This window comes from Lissotriton helveticus, chromosome 11, assembly GCF_964261635.1.
Source record: "Lissotriton helveticus chromosome 11, aLisHel1.1, whole genome shotgun sequence".
In the NCBI taxonomy this organism is placed as follows: domain Eukaryota; kingdom Metazoa; phylum Chordata; class Amphibia; order Caudata; family Salamandridae; genus Lissotriton; species Lissotriton helveticus.
Genome location: NC_136072.1, coordinates 468,026,396 through 468,050,426, shown reverse-complemented (window position 1 = coordinate 468,050,426; position 24,031 = coordinate 468,026,396). Strand labels below are relative to the sequence as shown.

The window sequence follows — 24,031 nt, the reverse complement described above, 5'->3', positions numbered from 1 at the left end:
TACTTACTCATCTCAAATGTCTGTTTTTCTAGCAGACCTTTTTAATCATAGAGCAAGCCTAATTTCCTTCATGCTGGTCTAACAAAAAAAAGTGACAAAGGTATTTTATCATTCCAGGCACAGTATTACAGTTTTGGCTTGGTAGAACACCATCCTTGCCAACTTGGAATAAGTAAAAGTAGATCCTGGCACGTTTTGTCGCTAGGACAGCCTGTTAAAGAAGCATAGTTTTGACCAGACACAAGAGAGCACTCCGTAAAAGACATAAGTGTCCTTTCAGGCTGGGAATGCTACATGAAAAATCCAAGTAGTACTGGGTGCTCCCTTGTGTTTGGGTCAAGTTATGCTTCTCTGACGAGCGAAGCGCATGTTCAGGGCTGGACGTTGCCCCATAGTTTTTCTCCACATCCTATATATGTTATGTTATGGCGGATTTATAGAGCGCACAGCTACTCAAAGAGTGTCCCGGCGCTGAGACAGAGAACAGATGCAGAGATGCGATGGTTGTTGTTGGAGCTGATTCCGAACTGTTAAGCAGTCTACATTTCCATGTTGCTGTGAAAGCTGCTGGAGTGTCCTGTCCCTTCAGCCACACTCCACTCACAATCACTTAAAAATACGCTTTCTTCAAAAAGATGCTAAAGCTAGTTTATTTTGACTGCTTGTTTCCCTCTCCAGCTGCCTGGTGTGAGCCAGGAAACTCTGAGGCACAGCGGGGTCGGAAGAGCCGTGATGTACCTTTACAAACACCCTAAAGAATCTAGACCCAACAAGGATTTGGCCGGAAAGCTTATCAGTATGTAATGTTAAACTTACACTTCCATATTTTCAGTTCATCTCCTGTCCACTTCTGACTGAATTCTTTTTAAATGTACTTCACTGTTCTGGATTATCTTTCATCTTTTCTTTATTATGGGAGCTTACATATGCTTTGTATTTTTGAGTGATGTATGATTCCCAAAATGTTTTTCACAGCTTCTCTTGTCCAACTTGTCCAAGTTTTAGTGTATCCCTTCATCATCTCGATCCTCCTTTCCACATTACAAGACTTCTTGCTTTTTATGCCACCTCTGCGCTTGCAGAAACATTTTCTTCCTCCATTCATCTAAAAAATAAGAATAGTTATAGTAGGTATGGGTGCCTTGGTAGCTCCTTCAACATACAAATATTTTGTAGTTGACTTTACTCCCTGTTCTATTTTTCAGAGGCAACCAATAGATAATTTTGGATCTTGTCCAACAGAATAATGATTTCTGGTTATCCAGGTTCTGGACCAGGCGTTTCCTCCTTTGTCCATTTCACAGGAGATTTGGCACTAATAAAACTTGTTACCTAAAACCTATATTTCTTCAAGGAGTCTTGGGCCCCCTTGAAATCAGAACTCTAACCTCATTGGTAGATTGTATATGCTGGAAAGGCCCCAGTCAGTCCCACAGTATGGTTTTTCAAGATCTGAATGTATGGTTTTTTTTCGCAGGGCATTTTGCACAAGAAGCCCTCCTACAGGCCAATTTATATCTCCTTTGCAATTTCTTAATCTCTTAGCTGAGGTGAAACCAGTGTTAGAAATTCTGGACTAGTTAGCTGTTCCTTCTCTATTTTACCACTCTGTAGTATATTTGATCTACTGTATTTACACTCATATTGTTTACTGGGAGACACTGTTCAATCCTCTGCTCCAGCTTCCTGTGTTTGCTGACTCATTCCTCTACTCAAGACATCCCTATATGCTGATGTCTTCTCCCAAAACTGTCCTGCACTTTTTCTTCATCACATTAGTACAAATACAGCCCCTCATCCTATTTGTTCTTTCCTTTCTGCTTTTCTCTGTACAATCTTCCAGTGTCTTCACTCCCGAACACCATGCAGTTATATTCATAGGCGTTCCACTTCTTTCCATGTTTGTTTTCTCTCCTCTTTACTAGGTAAGTGACCCCTCTATGCTGCTCTGCTGGTGCCCCTGCTTTGAACCCATTGTAACTGATAAGTATTCGCTCTTCACTCTTCTTTCTTCAGATGAGTGGTCACGGCCCATATTTGGGCTGACTTCAAACTACAAAGGAATGAGCAGAGAGGAACGGGAACAACGAGACCTTGAACAGATGCCCCAACGTAAAGGTTTGAGCAGGTTGGTGTTTGTAGAATTAGAATCATCAGGCACTTTAGATGCCTTACCCTTTCTGCTGTTTGGATATGCTCTGGGTGTCGATCTGTTTGATTAGAAGTGGGATTACCTGCATCCAAGTATTCATATGTGTTTTTTTCCCCTGTATATTGACAGTGTTGGTGGCCAAACACCTCGCAGAGATTTGGAGAAGGTGCTGACTGGAGAAGAAAAGTAAGTGCTGCCAATTTGAAAAGCTTTCGTTCTTGGCAGTCCCCATTTACATGTTATTTGAACGTGTTCTCGTGCGTGTGTATGTGTGTGTGTATATGCACACACACATCTCTCTCTCTATATATATTCACTGAAAAAACCATAGGTTATACACCATATATAGTTAGGAATTAGCATTTAAAAAAACTTATTTTACTCACACAAAACCATTGAAATTCCATATATAGTTAGTTGCACTAACTATATATCGCGCACCCGCAATCCACTGCTGATCATGTCACATATTACATCATTCATGACATGGTCAGTGACATCACTGATGACATCACTGATGACATCTCAAATGACATCACTGATGAGATCACTGATGACATCATCCAGTGACTGTGTGTTTCTGTAAAGTTTAAATATGTTTTACATATTGAAGAATGAGTAGATGTATAAGTGTCTGGACGAAGGATTTAGTAGGTGCATGACTGAATGTATGAGTGAGTGATTAAATGTGTCTCACTGAGTGCATGGGTTAGTGAGTAAACTGTCTTAATTTGTGCATCATTATGTCTGTTGTTCTGTAAACTGCTGCATGTGTTGATCAGTAGCTATATGATTAACTATATGGGTTATTGATTGATTGTCCAAGTATTTGTATAGGAGACTGAGTGTGTGTGTGGCTGGCTGGGAGGTGTGTGACTCTGTGCAGATCAATGTGTACTTGTATCAATGATTGTATAAGAAAGTAAGTATGTGTTAGTATATGTTTGAAAATGTAAGGTGCTCTATGTTTAACTGTATAGACAAGAAAATGGAAGTGTGATTGATTCTTTACAGGACTGACTAGGTGTGTGAGTAACTCCATGGATGAGTGGCAGAGTGTAAGTGTCTGTATAGGTGTATGAGTGCATATGATAGTGTTGTAAAGATGAGTGATTGTATGTATGAATGATTGTATGGGTGAATGTGTGTGTAGACGTAGGAATCAGTGAGTACGTATGTAGTAACTAGTATTGGTGTGTCAATGGTTTCAAAAATTATACTCTGTATTTAACACTGGGTGAAACAGAGGTTATATTAAAACGTGAGGAGATGCATTGTATTGTCACATGAATGATATCATCAGTGATGTGGTCATTGATGTCAAATGAGATGTCATCAGTGATCTCATCAGTGATGTCATTTGAGATGTCATCAGTGATGTCATCAGTGATGTCACTGACCATGTCATGAATGATGTAATATGTGACATGATCAGCAGTGGATTGCGGGTGCGCGATATATAGTTAGTGCAACTAACTATATATGGAATTTCAATGGTTTTGTGTGAGTAAAATAAGGTTTTTTAAATGCTAATTCCTAACTATATATGGTGTATAACCTATGGTTTTTTCAGTGAATTTTCAAGGTTTTGTAAATGCTAATTCCTAACTATATATGGTCTATAACCTATGGTTTTTTCAGTGAATTTCAATGGTTTTTTAATAGCAAATATCATAAGCTGTCGAATGTCAAGTACGTGGTAAGTGAAAACATTTTCGTGTTTATGCACACTGATCTGCTTTGAATGGTGCCCCCCCCCCCTCATTTCTATTAGGAGTACTCTCTCTTTGCAGATAGTGAAAGGTAGTTAACGCAGGCCTTTGCCCCCGTTGTAATCCGTCGTGCCTGCTTCTCTCTCCATTTGATTGATTGTTATCCAAGTATTTACTGTTTTAGAATTAGTTCTCTTTGGTTCATTCTCTATTTACAAACAAACACAGAGTCGCAATACTCTGTTTAGTCTTTGCAGATAACGAAAAATCGTGTAAAAAAAAAAGAAAAGGAATCGAGCAAAATCAGTAGGCCACTAATGGGATCTCTTTTTGACCTCGCTAAAATAGAAACATTAGGAACAACCCCTCATGACAAATACAAAACTAGTGAGATGAACTGAACTCCACACAATGATGGCTGCAAAACAGCTCGGCTCCGCCACCCACCCCGCCCAAAATAACGATAAAGAGCGGCTGCCATGATTGGTTGCGGAATGGCCACAACGGAGCTACGAAATGGTGCTGCTCTCATGCTAACCCCAGCTTCGGTCTGAAACATCCAGAAACACTGTAGACTACCAATTCGATCAGTTCCGGTAGCGCCCCAATGTAACCCGGTAGAGAAGAACTAGCCCTCCCCTCTTTGACTGATGGTTCTTGTTGCCTGTCCTTTCTGTTGTCATTTAACAGAACTATTTAGCCTGCTGAAAGGGGTTGTGTTTCGACCGCTGGTTGGTGGAGACATTTTGACTATATTCTGGACCTGCGTTGTCGCGTAATGCGTCATATGACGCGCCGCGTTAGCGCATCCGGAAGTCATCCGGGGCGCGCAGCGCGTAACGTAAGCATAACAAGTCATGTGACTTGTTAATAAAACTTTTCATTGGTTCATTTTACTTTTCTTATTCTAATGATGAAAGCCTTGGTCATATCACCTAAAAATTACGCTTTTTAATTACTTCCGAACATTATTTTCTCTTAAATATATGTTATAATGTTCCAGGCTAATGTACTTTCCCGGAAATTTTACAACTGTCCTGCAAGTAAAATATATTCTTTTTTCGAGAAAAAGAGCGTTTCTTCGTCCCATGACGGAGCCGTTGAGCAAAAGAGGGTCGACCTGCTGTCTTAGTCGCCGATACGCCTGAATATGAGATTCTTATCGATCACTTTATGTTGCAGGAATAGAAAACACAACAGCCCTTGACCATTTATCTTTACTGCGTTCCTTCGTATTATACCTTTTACCCTTCATGTAATTGGTCTGCTTTATTTCACTTGCCTTTTAATGATTCTAAAACAGTGACTATTATTAAAAACTTTACCAATGTATACACTACTACCATGTTTTCTTTTAAAAACCTTTATTGTGAAAATTTCATTATACAAATACGAGCCTATAACCACGTGGGCCTGCCACGGAGCAAACTGTAATCGTATATGATGAATAGACATTTACACTGTAGAGGAACGTAACGGGCGGGCCATTAGGTTGCAAAAACTAAGGTGTCTAACAGTTACGGAATCGGTGGACGTACATTTTATAATTAAAATACGACAGGGCCAGTTACAATAAAATTATCTAGATATACATTTGCGGGCAAGTACCATGGGTGACGTTAATTCGAATTTTCAACAGTACAGTAATCAATAACACATCAGAACTTAATATCAATAGGGATGTCGAAATATTCAATCAATTCTCGTCCCCGCCCGCCATGTGCTTCAAAACTGCATACGTATCTCGTGATTTCAAGGTTCTGCAACCAGTATACAACAAGGAGTTACGAGTCCCATTTATTCCGGCGCCATTTTGGGCGAGGACGGGCAGGTCCAGGATATAGTCAAAATGTCTCTACCAACCATCGACTATGATGATGTTCATATGCTGTATTTATTAGAGTAACACTCATCTGCCCACATGAAATTAATTTACCACAATCTAAACATGTCATTTTAATCTTTCCAAAGTTCTTCTAAATATTTGGGACCGTTTCCCTTGCCTCTGAAGCTCTCAGTGCCACTTCTTTGATGAATGTACTAGCAGGTCAGGGGTTCTCCTCCAAATCTCTCTTTTATGCAGCACTATAATTAATTGGTGCCACCTCTCCATATGACGATGCATGGTATAGTTACCACAACTATATATTTTTTCGGTTCCTCTGGAGAGTTCATCGTGGCAGATGAAGCGTGTAACATACCGGGCATTTACCTTTTTTTGCATGTACAGGAAAGGAAAAAAAAATCGAGCGTTCGAGTTCTTAGGTGTCCCAGGGCCATTTTAGTGGACCAGGCCCAAATCCAAAGAACAGCTATCTCACAGGCTAATGGGGCGACCCACGCCGAGTTTCAGCATTGTAGGATGACCACACAAGTACAGCAACTTGCTAGACATCACCTCGGTGCCATCCGGATCTCGGCGCCCCACTGCAGATGAAGTGCCTCTCAACTATGAAACCACCACGGTGACATCCGGATCTTGGCGCGTTGTGCTGCCTTCGGCCTATTCGCACATCGGTCCGCTACTGACGCCATCTCACAGGCTAATGGGGTGACCCACGCCGAGTTTCAGCATTGTAGGATGACCACAACAACTTGCTAGACATCACCTCGGTGCCATCCGAATCTTGGCATCTCAACGCCTAGTGGTATCTTCCATACAGAAAATATTGTTACGCTGCCTTTGGCCCCATTCGCACATCAGTCCGCAACTTAGACATCACCTCGATGCCATCCGGATCTTGGCATCTCAGCGCCTTGTGGTGTCAGTCAGAAAATATTGTTGCGCTGCCTTTGGCCCCATTCGCACATCAGTCCGCTACTGACACCATCTCACAGGCCAATAGGGCGCCCCACGCCGACTTTTACCATTGTACGATGGCCACACCAGTGGCACAACTTCCTAGACATCACCTCGGTGCCATCCGAATCTTGGCATCTCAACGCCTAGTGGTATCTTCCATACAGAAAATCTTGTTACGCTACCTTTGGCCCCATTCGCACATCGGTCCGCAACTTAGACATCACCTCGGTGCCATCCGGATCTTGGCATCTCAGCGCCTTGTGGTGTATTCTCTTCAGAAAATATTGTTGAGCTGCCTTTGGCCCCATTCGCACATCCGTCCGCAACTTACACATCACCTCGGTGCCATCCGGATCTTGGCATCTCAGCGCCTTGTGGTGTCTTCTACTCCGAAAATATAGTAGAAAATATTGTTGCGCTGCCTTTGGCCCCATTCACACATCAGTCCGCTACTGACACCATCTCACAGGCCAACAGGGCGCCCCACGCCGACTTTTACCATTGTACGATGGCCACACCAGTGCCACAACTTGCTAGACACCACCTCGGTGCCATCCGGATCTTGGCATCTCAGCGCCTTGTGGTGTCTTCAAATCAGAAAATATTGTTGCGCTGCCTTTGGCCCCATTCGCACATCGGTCCGCTACTGACGCCATCTCACAGGCCAACGGGGCGCCCCACGCCGACTTTCAACATTGTAGGATGGCCACAGAAGTGCGACAACTTACTAGACACCACCTCGGTGCCATCCGGATCTTGGCGCGTTGTGCTGCCTTCGACCTATTCGCACATCGGTCCGCTACTGACGCAAACTCACAGGCCAACGGGGCGCCCCACGCCGACTTTCAGCATTGTAGGATGGCCACACCAGTGCGGCAACTTACTAGACACCACCTCGGTGCCATCCGGATCTTGGCGCGTTGTGCTGCCTTCGGCCTATTCGCACATCGGTCCGCTACTGACGCAAACTCACAGGCCAACGGGGCGCCCCACGCCGACTTTCAGCATTGTTGGATGGCCACACCAGTGCGACAACTTACTAGACACCACCTCGGTGCCATCCGGATCTTGGCGCGTTGTGCTGCCTTCGGCCTATTCGCACATCGGTCCGCTACTGACGCAAACTCACAGGCCAACGGGGCGCCCCACGCCGACTTTCAGCATTGTAGGATGGCCACACCAGTGCTGCAACTTGCTGGACACCACCTCGGTGCCATCCAGATCTTGGCGCGTTGTGTTGCCTTCGGCCTATTTGCACATCGGTCCGCTACTGACGCCGCCTCACGTGCCAACGTATTTTCTCCTAATTTTACACCCTATGCCGCATAACAGGTCATGTGACTTGTTTATAAAACTTTTCATTGGTTCATTTTACTTTTGGTTTCCTAATGATGGAAGGCTTGATCATGTGACCTAAAAACAACACTTTTCATAGGATGAAAACTTTTTTTTTTCCCCAAACGATGAAAGCCCCACCTTGTTTTTGGATGTTTCAGACTGAAGCTGGCGTCAGCATGAAAGCACCACCATCTCGTAGCTCAGTCGTGGTCATTCCGCGAGCAATCATGGCAGCCGCTCCCCACCAGAAGCCTGCAGGAGTCGGAGCCCCCAAAACTTTTGATGAATTCTCAAGGCGGAGGGGACGCTTTCGAGAATGAGGTCCAAGACCTAGCAGACAAGCGTCCGATTTCCAAGGTGTCCCAGGGCCATTTCAGTGGACCAGGCCCAAAAAGGAAACAGCCTGCCGCCATTTTGAGAGTCCTGTGACAGCCGCCTATCGCTGCACCGCAAGAGTGGGCGCAACTCAGCTGAATTGCGGCTTTTGACACAGTGGACCAAAAACGGACGGAATGGCAACTGAAACGGTAAAGGGGCGCCCCACTACAACAGATGACACTCCACCTGGAGAGGCCCGTTCACGCCGCCTCCCCCGGGGCGCTCCACGCCGTTATTCGGAGCAGCATTGTAGGATACCAAAACCAGTGCGGCAACTTACTGGACATCACCTTGGTGCCATCGTTCTGCTGCCTTGGAACTATTCGCGCAACAGTTTGCTACTGATGACCCACCCCCTGCGACGCCCCATGCCGTTATTTGCTGGGTGGCAACTTACTAGACATCACTTTCGTGTCATCTAGATTTCAACGCGTTCTGCTGCCTTGGAACTATTCGCACAACAGTTTGCTACTGATGACCCACCCCCCGCGACGCCCCACGCCGGAAATCTGGACGTTGTGCTGCGTTGGGACTATTCGCACAGCCGACCGCTACTTCGTTGTTTTTCCCTAAAAATGTTTATATGTTATTACTATTTTTGTTTTCTTGTATATATTTATAAATTATTAAAGTTTTATAATCTTACTACTTTGTCGGAGTGCTATATATTTTTAATGTGACACATAATTGTAAAAACTTTGATGTACAAACAGTCATCCCTGGAATCTTCCGCTTCAGGCTCGGTCCCCTCCCCAATCACAATACAGGATGGTTTTCAGATAATAGCAACGCTTCTGCTGTGACGAATCTCATCGAGTGTGGGCCTTGATCTACTATAACTCCTTTGAAGAGGGGTGATTCTTTACAGCTGTGGCCATAAACTACATCTGCAGAGCTAGCAGATACCCTAGGACCAGCCTGGACAATCGGACACAGAGGAAAAGGAGTGTCAGAGGGTGCGGTAGTGAATAGGGCGAAAGGGAGGTGTCGGGCGGGCACAGGGTGTGATTCTCAGGGAACAGCAGCGCAGATGGGGGAGGTTTATTACCCATGCATAAGACAGAGAGCGGGGGTGACCACTGCCTGGGGGAGATGTTTGCGAGGGTGGGGAGCCATGCTAAGGATCGACAGCGTGCACAGAGTGGGTCTGGTCAAGGCATCTAAAATGGCTGCCGTGCACGACAAAAGTGTGGCATTTGAAAAAAGACAAGATGGCGCAGACAATGTTTTTCAACACTTCCTGATTTCCTTCGAATCGAACGTTAACAGACGTTGGGGCATATTACCAAAGTTAAGCGATATTTATCCCTAACGATGCTTAGCAACGATTTTTTTACCGTCAGAAATTATCGCAGATAAACCTTGCTATTATCAAGGTTTATCGGAAATACGATAAAAAACGACCGCAATGCATTAATATCGCTGAAAACTCAGCGATATTCATGCATTACCGAGCTAATGCTCTTAGCCATGTTATCCACCTCCCATTGGATAACATGGCTAAGAACTGCTCAGGGCAGGTGGTAGCTTTTAGAGATATTCGCCCTTATCTCGAATATTTCCAAAAGTTGATAATAGGAGATAGCGATGTTAGCGACTGTTTCCAGTCGCTAACATCTTGGCATGCCCACTTTGCATGTCATTAGTGATAAATATCACTCACATGCAAAGTGGGGCCCAAGATGGTCGCTATCTTCTACTAGCCGTCGCTAACTGGTGTTAGCAACAGCTAGGTAATACACATATAATTTTATCTCCGCGAAGCGGAGCGCTGTTACAGATATATATCTTGTTTCTGAACGTTAATTTCTCAAAATGCACTGAAGCACATATATTGAGACCTAGCAAAGGCACATCGGGCTACCAGTCCCTACAATTTTGCCAAGTTTCGTGCAAATCCATTCAGCTGTTCGATCCTACCGAGAGACAAGATGGCGGCCGCTACGGACTGTTTGGAATGTTTACAGACACCGGAGAGCCAATCAGCTTCGCTTCGCAAAGCTCCGTAACGCGAAAAGTACGCGAAGCGGTGCGCTGTTACAGATATATACCTTTTTTTGAACGTTAATTTCTCAAAATCCACTGGAGCACATATATTGAGATCTAGCAAAGGCACATCGGGCTACCAGTCCCTACAATTTTGCCAAGTTTCGTGCAAATCCATTCAGCTGTTCAATTATTATTATTTTTATTTTTTTTTGCCCCGCGGGGCCCTTTTAAAACCTCCACATCAAACCTAGGGGGTGAGCGACAATGTACTATGCCCCCTTATGGTCATTTGCCCCTTCGCTTCGGCCTCCTCTTGTCTCTCGATCCTACCGAGAGACAAGATGGCGGCCGCTACGGACTGTTTGGAATGTTGACAGACGCCGGAGAACCAATCAGCTTCGCTTCACAAAGCTCCGTTGCGCGAAAAGTCCGCGAACCAGAGCGCTGCCCGGTCCGCTGTTACAGATATATATCTTTTTTTAAACGTTAATTTCTCAAAATCCACTGGAGCACATATATTGAGACCTACAAAAGGCACATCGGGCTACCAGTCCCTACAATTTTGCCAAGTTTCGTGCAAATCCATTCAGCCGTTCGGGCTAAAAGTGAGGCCAACCGCCCTATGGAAAACTCAATGTTAAAAACACGTTTTGGGACCCCCCTTTTTTCTCGGCCCCCACTGGACGAACCCCCCCCCAAATTTTCAAGGGCTGCTCAGAAACAAAATGTGCCATTTTCCTGAAAATTTCAGCCAATTCCGTCCACAAACGCCAAAGTTATTAGACATAGAATTTTCAAAAAACCCATAGAGAAAAAATCCTAACTATATATACCTACTGGCGACCGCCAGTAGGTAATATATATATATATATATATATATATATATATATATATAATAAATATGATCAACATCATACAATGTGTTTTGGGGCACCAGTGATTACTGCCTTGCTTCCCTCACTTTCCCTTAGTAAACAGGCTAAAGGTTTAATAAATATAGCAAAAAGAGAGGCTTAGAGGGGATACCCCTGCTTGTAGCTCTGGTGATCTTTATCTGAAAAGAGGCTCTACCATTTAAGACTACAGACATGAATAACTCCTCATAAATTACAGAAATTGACCGTATGAGCTGGAGTGGAAAGCCCATTGCTGTCAAATCTTTGAATAAAGCTCCCACGGTCAAATGCCTTTTCTTCATCTGTGAACAGTTTTGCAGTGGTAATCTTGCTTACTGAAAAGTGAACTACAGTTTTAGCTAGATAATACTTATTGAAATTAAGTTGACATGTGGGTATAAATTTGTTCTAGTCATAGCTTACTGAGCTCGAAATTACCCTAGCCATTCTTACTGGTATAATCTTCATGAGGCTGAGATTCTCAGTTCAAGTGCCTTGGCTGTGGAGAATGAGGGCAGTGGGAAGATGAAAGATGATGACTCTGATCACTCATGGCTCCTTTCAATACTGATGCCAGCATCTACTTGAACCTACAAAATTCCAGTGACCTACATACTTTACCAGAAGTGGACATTTCCAGACCTTCTAGTCCTCCTTCAGAGGATGTTTAATCTTTTACAACATTCATTGGAAGACCGTAGAGGACTTGGAATAGACTTTGCCATTTCCTGAATTGAAGTTGTACCTTCTGATGGAAATCTTGCAGTCCTTCGCAGCTTCTGCAAAATCCTTCCTTCTGTTTAGTGAGGCTTGCCTAGATGTTATAGTGACTGCATGTGAGAAACCCTTTTCGGTAATGGCAGTTCACGGGCAGATTTGCAGATGCCTCGGGCCTCCTTTGGGTGACTTACTTCTTTTCCCCGCCTACCCATCACCAGATGATCTAGTGGTTTAAACGTCTTTAAAGCAGAGCCCCACTGATTTTTCCTATGCCTCCCTAGACAGGGATCCATGGAGCTTTGATGCCCTGGGTCACTAAGGTTTGGTCGTAGGTAGCTTGGCCCTCTGTACACCAAATGCTGCCTGCATTATAGTCTAATACATCCATGCTTTATGGAAATTGTCAAAATGTATGATTGTGAGTCTCCTGAATCTACAAGTATCAAAAGTGATCCTAAAGTGTGTTTCTGACTCGGTGGACACTGGTGTTATCTATGGTACAGCTATCATACTATGTTCGACTGCTTGGATATATTCCACTGTATTTTCAGATGTCCTGGCTATACTCAGAAACATGCCCTTTTATGATGAATGACTATTCGGAGGCTAAATCCCTTTATTGGAACATTCGAAGAATAGAAGGGCAGTGGCTTGTGCCCTGTGCCTGGTCTCCCCTGCACGGCAATTTCATCAACAGTATCAGAAATGTCATGATTTTTGTAGGGCTTTGGATTTCAACAATGGCAGCTGTTCCAGCCCATCCAAACCTCATAGCAGTTAAAGAACTCCTTTCAATGCAGGGATGGATCGAGAGACCATCACTAAAAGTAGCAAACCCAGTCCCCACCAGCCTCTAAAGGATCTTCTGCCTCAACACCCCTTCTATTTCTCCCCTCAACCCCCCCCCCCCACTCCCTTTCACCACAACATCTTCCGTTGGTAGGGTCTCCTGGCAGTCTTAGCAGCTTCTCTGTGGAGGGCTGAAGTCCTATGCTCCAGTTGATGATGGCTTTTCTCCACGACTTTGCTTCAGTAGCGGCTGGCATGCCGCGAGGGTGGTAGGCGGATAGTAAAAAAATATTAATACATTAAATAAAATAAAACAACTTCCTGCAGTGAGTGGAATGTCCTCAATCGTCTTTTCTCCTTGAGGCAGGCTCCTAAGCCAATCTTTGCACTGCTCTCATGCACATGAGAGCAGCGCCCTGATTGGCGGGAGCGGTCTCTGTCGGCGCCCCCGAGGGCACTGGATGCCTGCACTTACACTCAACCTAGCTATCTTGCGAGGTTTAAAGTGCACATGTCTGGCTGGCCATCGCAAGACTGCTGGCCAAAAGACTGCTGGCCAAAGAGACGTGCACACTTTATAGAAGTGCAAAGGGCAGCCTACCGTCCACCCTGATGCTGCTGCCATTGAGCAGGCCTAGCTCCGTCCTAACGCTGTTCGGGACAAGGTGCCGAAAAATAAAATGGTAATGGATTAACTTAATTACAATTTTATTTTTCGTCTCTGGGGGCATTTCAGTAGGGCGACGCTACTCTGCTGTAATGGAGGCGCCTCCCCTGGTTTTACATCAACATCCAGAAGTCTCACCTCACCCCCACATAGAGGCTCAATTTTATTGGCGGGGTAGATGGATTCATGTGACATGCTTGTTATGTTTGTGTTTTTAAAAAAGCTAATAAAAATATTTTAAAAAATAAAATTTATTGGCGGGGTGCTCAACACTACCTTTTTTAAAGGCCTTTCGGTTTACTCAGAGGATTGGGGATATTAGGGCCATGATTCCAATGTGAGTTACTCAACTTCATTACTGATCCTGCATGTCTTGTGACTGTTGGCCTCATGTCGGATGCTGATGCAAGCCGTTCAGTGATGTTTTAGGAGGCAGTGTGTTCAACACCAAGGTAGTCTATCAGCTCAGGTATAGATTTTCCAGTTGATGCATTAGAATCTGCATTGGTGGATTAACACCTCCAACTTTCTGAGGGTTGCCCATCTGGCCCCCGGTAGGGTCAGGCTTCTGTGCTGGGCTTTCTGCTCCTCTGGGTGACATGGTGGCACAGTGTCTTTTTTCCGTGTTGGAGCAGCACTTACACATAAATGTGCTCAAGTTGCGGACAGTCTTTCATCCTGAAGGGGCCTTAATCCCTTCCAGCTGGAGGAGCAACATACAGATTCTGTTGGGCAACTCCACTACCATCCGTTACATCAACAAACCGGGTGATTTTGGGGTTATAAACCCTATGTTGGGAGCGAATTTGTTTGCAGACATGGACGCAGCAACAGTCTTCCCTGCAGCGGCCCATTGTGCAGCCTCTCTCAATGTGGGAGCTGATGCACTCACATATTTTTCTGGAGTACCATAATTCCGAAGTTACATCCCGAGGTGACAAAGCAATCTTCGCTACATTTGGATTTGCCTTTGTGGATCTCTTTTCCATGAGCTGGAACAGGAAGTGGTTTTTTTTTTTTGTACCACCCACTTTCCACTGGATTGTTCCCCGGGAATACCTTCAAGAACTGCTGAATACGTTCCTGCTAATCCTGCTTTTATCCAGAGTACTGCGGACAGTGCAGGAGGATTGGGGGCAGCAGATTCTGATCTCTGCAGGTTAAGCGAGCAGAATCTCGTATGCTAATCTGTTGCCACTCAGCATCCTCTGCCTCCTCTCTCACAGAGTGTACCTGCTCTTGCAGCAGGATTTGGTCTTCCACCCTAATCCCCAGACAGTGCTGCTGCACAGTTAAAGATTGAGCGGTACCAGCTAGAATCCTTTGGCCTTCCTGGTTAGGTCACAGACATCATCATGGCTTTGTGAAGCTTCCCACCCAATCTATGTACTCAGGCTGCTGAAACAATTTTGTGCAGCGGTGAGTCAGATGGCATCATTCCTTTTGTACCTCACATGTACAACATTGTTCCTTGCATAGGAGGGTCTGGAGGTGCCTACATTTAAAGACCACTTAGCAGCTGTCTGAGTTTATGTAGCTTCCTGAACATTATCCCCTGTTTTAATAACTACTAGTCATGCATTTTCTAAAGGTTTGCTCTACCGGTTACCTTCTTCCCCATTTATTGTTCTTCATTGGGGTTTGAACCTTGTTTTGACTTTTATCTCCATTCTAGCCTTTGAATATTTGTTATAGGGTATAGGTTGAACTTCTCTCTAAAAGTATTTGTGTTGGTGGTGATTACTCCTACTCACAGGGTCCAAGAATGTCAGGCCTTTTTGATCTTCTGCCATTCAGTGTTCTACCTGGACCTGCCTACCCTTTTTACCTAAAAGGCCCCGGCCAAGAAAGATTCTCTGAAGGGCATTTGTGCTCATTCACCAGTGGCATAGCTATGTCAATAACTCTTTATAAAGCTCTTCTGCTTCATGTCTCAAAACATATAGAGATGGGTACTTTTCCTGAACTGCATTGCAAGACTGCCCCCCTCCCATCTCCGCGCCCCCTCCCTCAAGAGGAGAAAGTACAGTGTATTGAAATATATATATATATTTTCACAGCTTTGCAAAACCGAGTTGCTCATTATTGAGGTATTGCTAATGTGCCCCCAAGAGATGAAAAGACCTCACAATCACAACAGGGGGGCACTTGAAGCCTGGAACACAAAAGAGGCATAACTTGCTGAACCTTGAGGACATCATTGGGTCATGAAAGACTAGGAAGTTGGTCAAAGAAACTGTCTCAAGGTGATAGAATGCATGGTGTACAATGTCCTGAAGTAAATCTGCTGTTTAACTGTCATCTAGTGCAAAAACAATCAAGATGTGATCATATTTTCATAAATAGAACGCCACTCAAATAGGTATGTTCTCATGCATCACACTCAACGACTCAGTCAAATTCAAGATGCACCGGGGGCAACCAAGCCTCCCAGATTGCTGGAACCCGGAAAGAGAACTGCACTCCTCGCCAGGTTAGAATTAGACCTACTGCAGCTCGAAGGGAGGGTACACTGACGACCCAGAACATACTAAGCATCTGCTAAAGCTGAAAACCAAAGAATACATGGCCATAGTCACTGACGTAGCGCAGTCACTGGTATAGGGATACTCAACAAAATTTACGAAGTGGGTGATAAAGCAGGGCAATTGCTGGCTTGGCTAGATGGCAGGGAACAGGCAAAGAGACTGCTCGTAGAACTTACTGACTAATCCGGAAACCAACTGAGGGACCCTCAGGAGATTGCAAGTGAATTTGGAAACTACTTTAGACAAACTTATGAATCTCACACCGACTCCACGGAGGTGGATGCAGACTCCCTATTGTCTGACATGCCCCTTCCCACCTTCTCGGCAGAAAACCGCTCTCTACTAGACAGCGAACTCGCCAGCACAGAGGCTGAGCGGGCTATAAGAGAATTACAGACAGGAAATGCGATGGGTCCCAACGGCTTACCTATAGAACTGTATAAACTGGCCGCGGACAAGGTGGTGCCACATCTCACCAAGATGCTCCTGGAAAGTCGAGAACAAGGGGTTCTTCCAGCAGGTCAAAGACTGGCCACCATAGTTGACATTCATAAAAACGGCAAACCAATATGTCAATGTTTTTCATATCATCCAATATCATTGCTTAATGCAGAAGTTAAGATTTTGGCGAAATTGCTGGCTACTCACCTGCTGCAGGTAATTATGAAACCAGTGCACCCTAACCAGTTAGGCTTCATGCCGGCGCGAAACACTTCCCTTAACTTGCGGCGCTTGCATGGAGTAATGAGATTATTGGACACATTGCCTGAAGACGCGGTGGTGGTGTCTCTGGACGCCGCCATGGGGTTTGACACAATTGAATGGCCATAGATGTTTTCAGTCTTAAGTAAAATGGGATTTGGCCCTGGCTACCTGAGCTGGATTCGGCTCCTGTACAGGGATCAGCTGGCCCAGGTAGTAGTAAATTATAGGAAATCTTCAGTGTTCACCCTTGAGAGAGGAACCAGGCAGGCCTGCTCCTTGTCCCCACTGCTGTTCGCACTAATGTTGGAACCACTAGCAATGTTGATACGCAAAGACCCAATTATTAGGGGCTCCGGTGGTCAGAGTGTTGGGAAGACCTTATCTCCCTATATGCTGATGACCTCCTGTTATACCTGGCATCACCGAGCACCTCTTTGAATAGAGCATTACAAATATTCATTAACTTTGGGAAATACTCGAGCTACAGCATAAACTGGTCCAAATCAGTTATGTATGCGTTATGATGCAAGTTCCCTTCTCTGCCCAAAGGCTATAGTATAGTAGACGCATGTGATGGGTTCCAGTTCCATGGCATATATGTCACCAAGTATCCAGTATTGTATTATGATCTGAACCTCTTGCCCCTGTTGCAACGCCTTAGAAGCGACGTCAGACACTGGAAATCACTCCCATTGTTACTACTGGGCCGTTCTGCATTATTTAAAATGATGTCCTTGCCACGCTTTCTATATATCCTATGAAACTCACTGTATCCGATCAGATTATTTTAAAGCCATTGAAAGTGAGCAGAAAAAGCTCATATGGGAAGGAAAACCACCCCGTATATGGACCCAAAAACTGATCAGAGGGTGGTATGACGGAGGAATTCCCCACACACATAGGGGGCTCTCTGATCTTGCCCTGAAGAAAGTCCGGGACCTGTACGGCCGCCTTTGGACTGAAACATGTCGGCACTAGGGTCTTAAAACCATTAAAATCCAACAAGACCTGTTTTTAGAATCTTATCAACCCAGCTAGACCGAAGAATAAAGGGAAACCAGGGGTCTAACTGAGGTTTTTTATCTTTAAAGCCCCCCCCTTCATCGATCTAAAGAGCTACCCAACACTGTGGTTGAGCGCACCCCGACTTTTAGGGGTCGGGGTGACCCGATGATGAAGCATGACACCACTAGGGTGTGTGAGGGTAATTTAACAACAAAAGGTTTTTTCCACTACACATGGTTATAGTTAGCATAACCATCCACGGTTCTAAATAGTATACATCTACCCTGGTGAGGTCCACTATACCCTGAGTAGGACCTTGTTCAACTCAGTAATACAGGGTTCGAGGCATGTGGGCTGCTAAATTCATATCTTTTGCATCTTTTGCATTAGATCGCCGCCTAGTGTTGGGTCCGGATGATCGCACATTGTTGTCCTGGAAGAGTCTTCGAAGTATCCTGAGATAGGTGGCTCCTCCCCTGGACTACAGTGCGCATGGGCATCGGCTCCATCCCCAGATTGTTTTTTCCGCCATTGGGTTCGGATGCGGTCTCGACGTCTCTCTGTCGGAACCGAGAAAACTAGCTTTTTTACGGCCAAAAGGCCTTAGATTCATTGCGTCGGTATTGTTTGCTTACGGTCTCGAGTTCTTCCGTCTCTTTGAGTCGGAATCTACGGAGTCGTATCACTCTTCGGACATCGAGGCCTTCTCATCGCAACACGACCGCAACTTTTTGCTATGGAGCGGAGCCCGTTTAAGTACTGTCCCGTCTGTGGGTCAAAATACCCACATATCGATGTGCACCCGGTCTGTAACAAGTGCCTCTCGCCGGACCACAACGAGGACAACTGCATGGCCTGCTCCAGATTCAGGTCTAAAAAGACACTCAAACTTCGGCGCGCGGTGCGCCTTGAGGCCAGACAAGCGGCCCCGGATCCAGAAAACATCTTCGGCGACCAAGAAGAGGAGGGCCGGAGCCATCATCTTCAAATCTCACCGCCCGCGACGGACATCGAGGCGGATCCGGAAGACGACGACGGAGTCGTGGGTCAAGGCCTTGAATACGTCGACGAGGTAGGGGACATCGAAGAAGTTTATGGGGCCGCGGAAGATAGCTCAGGGGATGAGCTATGCCCCGAAGGTTACACGGATCAGGCTCGAGTCACGGGATCGCCAGTCGGCCTTACCCAAGACCCCGCACCGCAAGCCACGGCCCCGCCCTCAGGCCCGGCCACGGACATACTTGCTGCGAAGCCCGTATCGAAACCGAAACTAAAACAAGCGGTGTCGACTACACCTAAAATGGCCGACCCGAAACTTACGGATTCGAGCGTTCCTAAGATGGCGGCCGCTCCACCAAAAACTCCGAAACCTGCTGCCTCATCGACTCCGTCGACCTCCGGTCCACAGAAGTCGAAGAAAACTGACGATTTGACGGTGTCAAAATCATCGGCTGAGGAGGTTTCCTCTAAAAAGGGAGTTCGGCACGGTTCGACAAGTGCGACGCCGTCTAAGCCTGCCAAAGCCAGCGACAAGACTCCGGTGCCGACTGGGACATCGTTAGTCGGACGCGTGGTGGAAACGGAACCTGCAAAATCACACGGATCGAAAGCTGGAAGCGCAACACATCGGTCCAAAGACTCTGTGTCCACAACATCCACGTCTAAGACTCAAAAAGGCCAACAAGACGTCGGATCCGAAGGCAGGGTGAAGGCCTCCTCGTCGGCGCCAAGTGTCGCTGTGAGTGACGCGTCCCCCATCGTCTCTTCACTACAGAGGATTCGGGAGAAGGCCTCTGCAACGCCGGCTCCGACGCCGTCGCCCCAGAAGCCGATGGACTGGCCGGCAAAGCCTGCAGGCAAACTTCTCTTCCTTCTGCCGCCAAAGGAGGCACCGAAGGCCTTTAGCACAAAATCGGCGCCAAAGACGTCGGAATCATCAACGTCTGGAGCACTTTCAGGTCGACTACTCGACTCAGAAGAAGATTCTGAGCGTTTTATCGACGCAGACACGGGCAAATTGACCCTTTACAAACGAAAGATCACTTCACAGCCAGTGGACTCTTATGTCATCCCACTAAAGAAGAAACGGCTTGCTCAGGACGATTCAGCCCTGATGGAGCCTATACAGCCTCCTCCTAGAAGGAGCCCAACACCTTCCCCAGAACACTCTGAGGGTGAGGGATATGGAGAAGATGACCAATACACTTTCCCCATCAATGACCCTGATGCACAGCAGGATTCCTATGACGATGTAGGTGACCAAGACACCCAGAATGTGGGGCAAGACCCACAGCCTTTCATTGCACGTGCGGCCCCAACAGAAGATTCTGCAGGTTTTCACGCACTCATTGAACGGGCAGCTGCTAATCATGATGTGGACATGCATGCTGACCCAGTTGAAGAAGACTTTCTATTTGACACTTTTTCAGTCTCTGAAAGGACAGTAAAGACACTGCCTATGCTCAAAGGGGTCCTTAAACATGCTGCGGACATCTTTAAAGAACCAACCAGGGCGAGGGTGGTCAATCCTCGCATCGAGAAGAAGTACAGACCAGCACCTGCAGACCCGGCATACATTCGGGGACAGTTGCCACTTGACTCCCTTGTGGTCGCAAATGCCCGCAAACGGGCGAACTCCCAAACAACGGGTGAAGCTCCTCCCCCGGACAAGGAGTCAAAAGTGCTGGAGGCAGGGGGCAAAAGAGTAGCTGCACAGGCTGCCAATTTCTGGCGTATTGCAAATACACAAGCACTATTGGCACGTTATGATAGGGCGCATTACGACACCCTAGAGCAAGTTTTACAACACCTGCCTCCGCAGTTTCAAGAGGCTACCAAACTGCTTATAGAAGAGGGCAAACTAATCTCCAATGCAGCCATAAAGTGTGCGCTTGATGCCGCAGACACAGCGGCTAGGGCTATTAACACTAGCGTCATGCTGAGACGACAAGCGTGGCTCCGCATATCGGGGTTTAAACCGGACATTCAGACAACCATACTCAATCAGCCCGTCAATCCTGATAGACTGTTTGGTCCTGATGTTGACACCACCCTCGAAAAGATTAAGAAAGACAACGAAACAGCTAAGTCTATGGGGGCCCTACAATCACAACAGTTCCGGGGCAACACTTTTTGTCGCTCAGGTGCACGTGGAGTCACCAGAGGACAGATGGGTCAACAGTCGCAGTTCTCTAGAGGTGGAGCACAGTCCTCGTACCCCAAGCAGAACAAAGGGGGTAATCGAGGAAACAACACCAGAGGACGTGGCAGAGGAAACAACAATTCCCGTTCCTCTGCCCCAAACAAACAGTGACTCTCTGTCACTGCCCCCCGACCATTTAACACCTGTCGGGGGGAGACTCCAGCAGTTCCTGCCAGTCTGGACAAACATCACCACAGACAGGTGGGTACGAAAACTTGTCCAGTACGGTTATTGTCTAGAGTTAAAGTCCACTCCACCCAACATTCCACCAAGGCAACGGCCTATGTCCGCAGAGCATTTGCACTTATTGCAGCAAGAAGTAGTGGTGATGCTGCAAAAAGGCGCAATCGAGCTCGTGCCAGTGGAGGAGGAAGGCACAGGAGTGTATTCCCTGTACTTTCTTATTCCAAAGAAGGACGGATCTCTCAGACCCATTCTGGATCTGCGTCCCCTCAACCTGTATATACTGTCAGAACATTTCCATATGCTAACACTGCAACAGATTCTTCCCTTGTTAAACCAAGGGGACTTCTTAGCAACCTTAGACCTCAAGGATGCTTATTTCCACATTCCACTACACCCGTCCCACAGAAAATACCTCAGGTTCACTATCCAAGGCAAGCATTATCAGTTCAAGGTCCTGCCCTTCGGAGTGACAACAGCTCCAAGAGTGTTTACCAAGTGTCTGGCGACAGTGGTGGCGCACCTCAGGAGGCAGAACATCCATGTCTACCCCTACCTAGACGACTGGCTCGTTCAAGCCAAGTCGGAACAACAGTGCGCCGCAGACATGTCGACTACCATTCACCTCCTTCACGACCTGGGCTTCTCGTTGAACTACCCAAAGTCTCATCTTCAGCCGGCACATGTCCGGCAGTTTCTAGGTGCGACGATCAATACACTGACGGCCATGGCTCAGCCAAACCAAGTCAGGATAGACAGCATGCAGGCTCTGATCCGAAAATTCAGACCGCAACACTCGCTCCCAGCGAGAGTGTTCATGCAGTTGATTGGCATGATGGCCTCCTGCATCTTCATAGTCCCTCAGGCACGTTTACATATGCGTCCGCTCCAGGAGTGCTTAGCAAATCAGTGGACACAGGCTCAGGGACAATTAACAGACCTAGTGTTGGTTACCAGTCGGGCGTACAACTCTCTGCATTGGTGGAATCCACACAACCTTTGCAAGGGCCGACTGTTCCAGGAGCCAGTGCCACAGATAATCCTGACAACGGACGCGTCTCTCCAGGGATGGGGGGCTCATCTGCTCACTTACACAGTGCAGGGACTATGGACGACGCAGCAACAGAAGATGCACATCAACTATCTGGAACTGATGGCAATCTTCATGGCGCTCAAGTCCTTCAATGTACATCTGTGCAACAAGGTAGTGTTAGTCCGGACGGACAACATGACCGCGATGTACTATATTCAAAAACAGGGGGGCACCCACTCGCCACAGCTGTCTCATCTGGCTCAGAGCATGTGGAAGTGGGCCATTCAGAGGAACATTTTCCTCATGGCAGAACACCTCCCGGGCAAGGACAATCAGATGGCGGATCTGCTCAGCAGATACAGCCATCAAATGCACGAGTGGGAGTTACATCCATCAGTACTCCGCCCGTACTTCCAGCAGTGGGGTCAGCCGGAGATAGACCTGTTTGCCACAAACGAAAACGCAAAATGCCAACACTTTGCCGCCAGGTTCCCTCACCCACAGTCGCAGGGGAATGCGATATGGATGAACTGGTCAGGCAGATTTGCGTACGCTTTTCCGCCAGCCCCTCTGATACCGCTGGTGGCAAGAAAACTAAGGCAGCACTCGATGACACTCATCCTAGTTGCTCCAACGTGGGCGCGCCAAGCATGGTACACCACGTTTCTGGAACTCTCGGTGGTGCCGCATCAAAGGCTGCGCCTCACGCCCAGACTTTTAACGCAGAACCATGGAGACATTCAGCATCCAGATCCGCAGCAGCTCAACCTGGCGATCTGGCTCCTGAAGTCCTAGAGTTCGGATACCTTCACCTCCCTCCAGAATGCATGGACATCATCAAGGAGGCGAGAAAGCCTACTACCAGAGCATGCTATGCTGCAAAATGGAAGCGTTTTGTCATATACTGTACGGCTAATAACATCAACCCGCTAGATGCATCTATCCCTAACATCATTTGCTATCTGTTACATCTTTACAAGTGCAATCTAGCGTACACTTCCATTCGGATACATCTATCCGCCATAGCAGCTTATCTTCAGAACAGGCAGCATCTCTCTGTCTTCAGAGTGCCTGCTATTAAGGCTTTTCTTGAAGGTCTGAAACGAGTCATTCCCCCAAGAACACCGCCAGCTCCGGTGTGGAACCTCAATGTGGTCCTCACCAGACTGATGGGACCACCTTTTGAGCCACTACACTCGTGTGAACTCCAGTTCCTAACGTGGAAAGTAGCTTTCCTAATAGCTATTACGTCACTGAGGCATGTTAGTGAGCTGCAAGCGCTCACCATACAAGAGCCATTCCTTCAGATTCATCCAAATAGGGTGGTACTGCGTACTAACCCCAAATTCCTTCCGAAGGTGGTGTCACAGTTTCATCTCAACCTAACTATTGACTTGCCTGCATTCTTCCAAAACCCACACACGGTGGCGGAAAGAATGCTTCATACTTTGGATGTCAGGAGGGCATTGATGTACTATATTGACAGGACACAACACTTTAGGAGAACAAAACAACTTTTTGTTGCCTTCTCGCCACAGCACAAAGGCAACCCTATTTCCAAAGCAGGAATAGCCAGGTGGATTGTTAAGTGCATCCAAATCTGTTATCAGAAGGCTAAACGTACCTTAACAATACCCCCAAGGGCGCACTCCACACGCAAGTTGGGGGCATCTATGGCTTTCCTTGGGAACATTCCTTTAGAGGACATTTGTAGAGCAGCCACGTGGGTTACACCACATACCTTTACAAAACACTACTGTGTTGATGTGCATTCCAAGCAGCAGGCAGCTGTAGGACAGGCTGTTCTCAAAACCCTTTTTCAAACTTCTGCAGCTGGCACGGGCAACCGCCGCTAATGGAGGGACTGCTATATATTCTATGCAAAAGATATGAATTTAGCAGCCCACATGCCTCGAACTGAATATGCTACT

At 46.5% G+C, this 24,031-nt stretch overlaps 1 protein-coding gene across 5 annotated transcripts in view; it reads left to right on the top strand.

The window, feature by feature from the left end:
- The window catches only part of IWS1 (interacts with SUPT6H, CTD assembly factor 1), a 318,075-nt gene that overhangs the window by 200,690 nt on the left and 93,354 nt on the right, over window positions 1-24,031 (top strand). For all 5 annotated transcript variants that reach the window (XM_078666040.1, XM_078666044.1, XM_078666042.1 and 2 more), the window contains exons 10-12: window positions 679-796; window positions 2,017-2,128; window positions 2,282-2,338. In XM_078666040.1, the coding sequence (XP_078522166.1) occupies window positions 679-796; window positions 2,017-2,128; window positions 2,282-2,338 (287 nt within the window). The remainder of the gene's footprint in view (window positions 1-678; window positions 797-2,016; window positions 2,129-2,281; window positions 2,339-24,031) is intronic.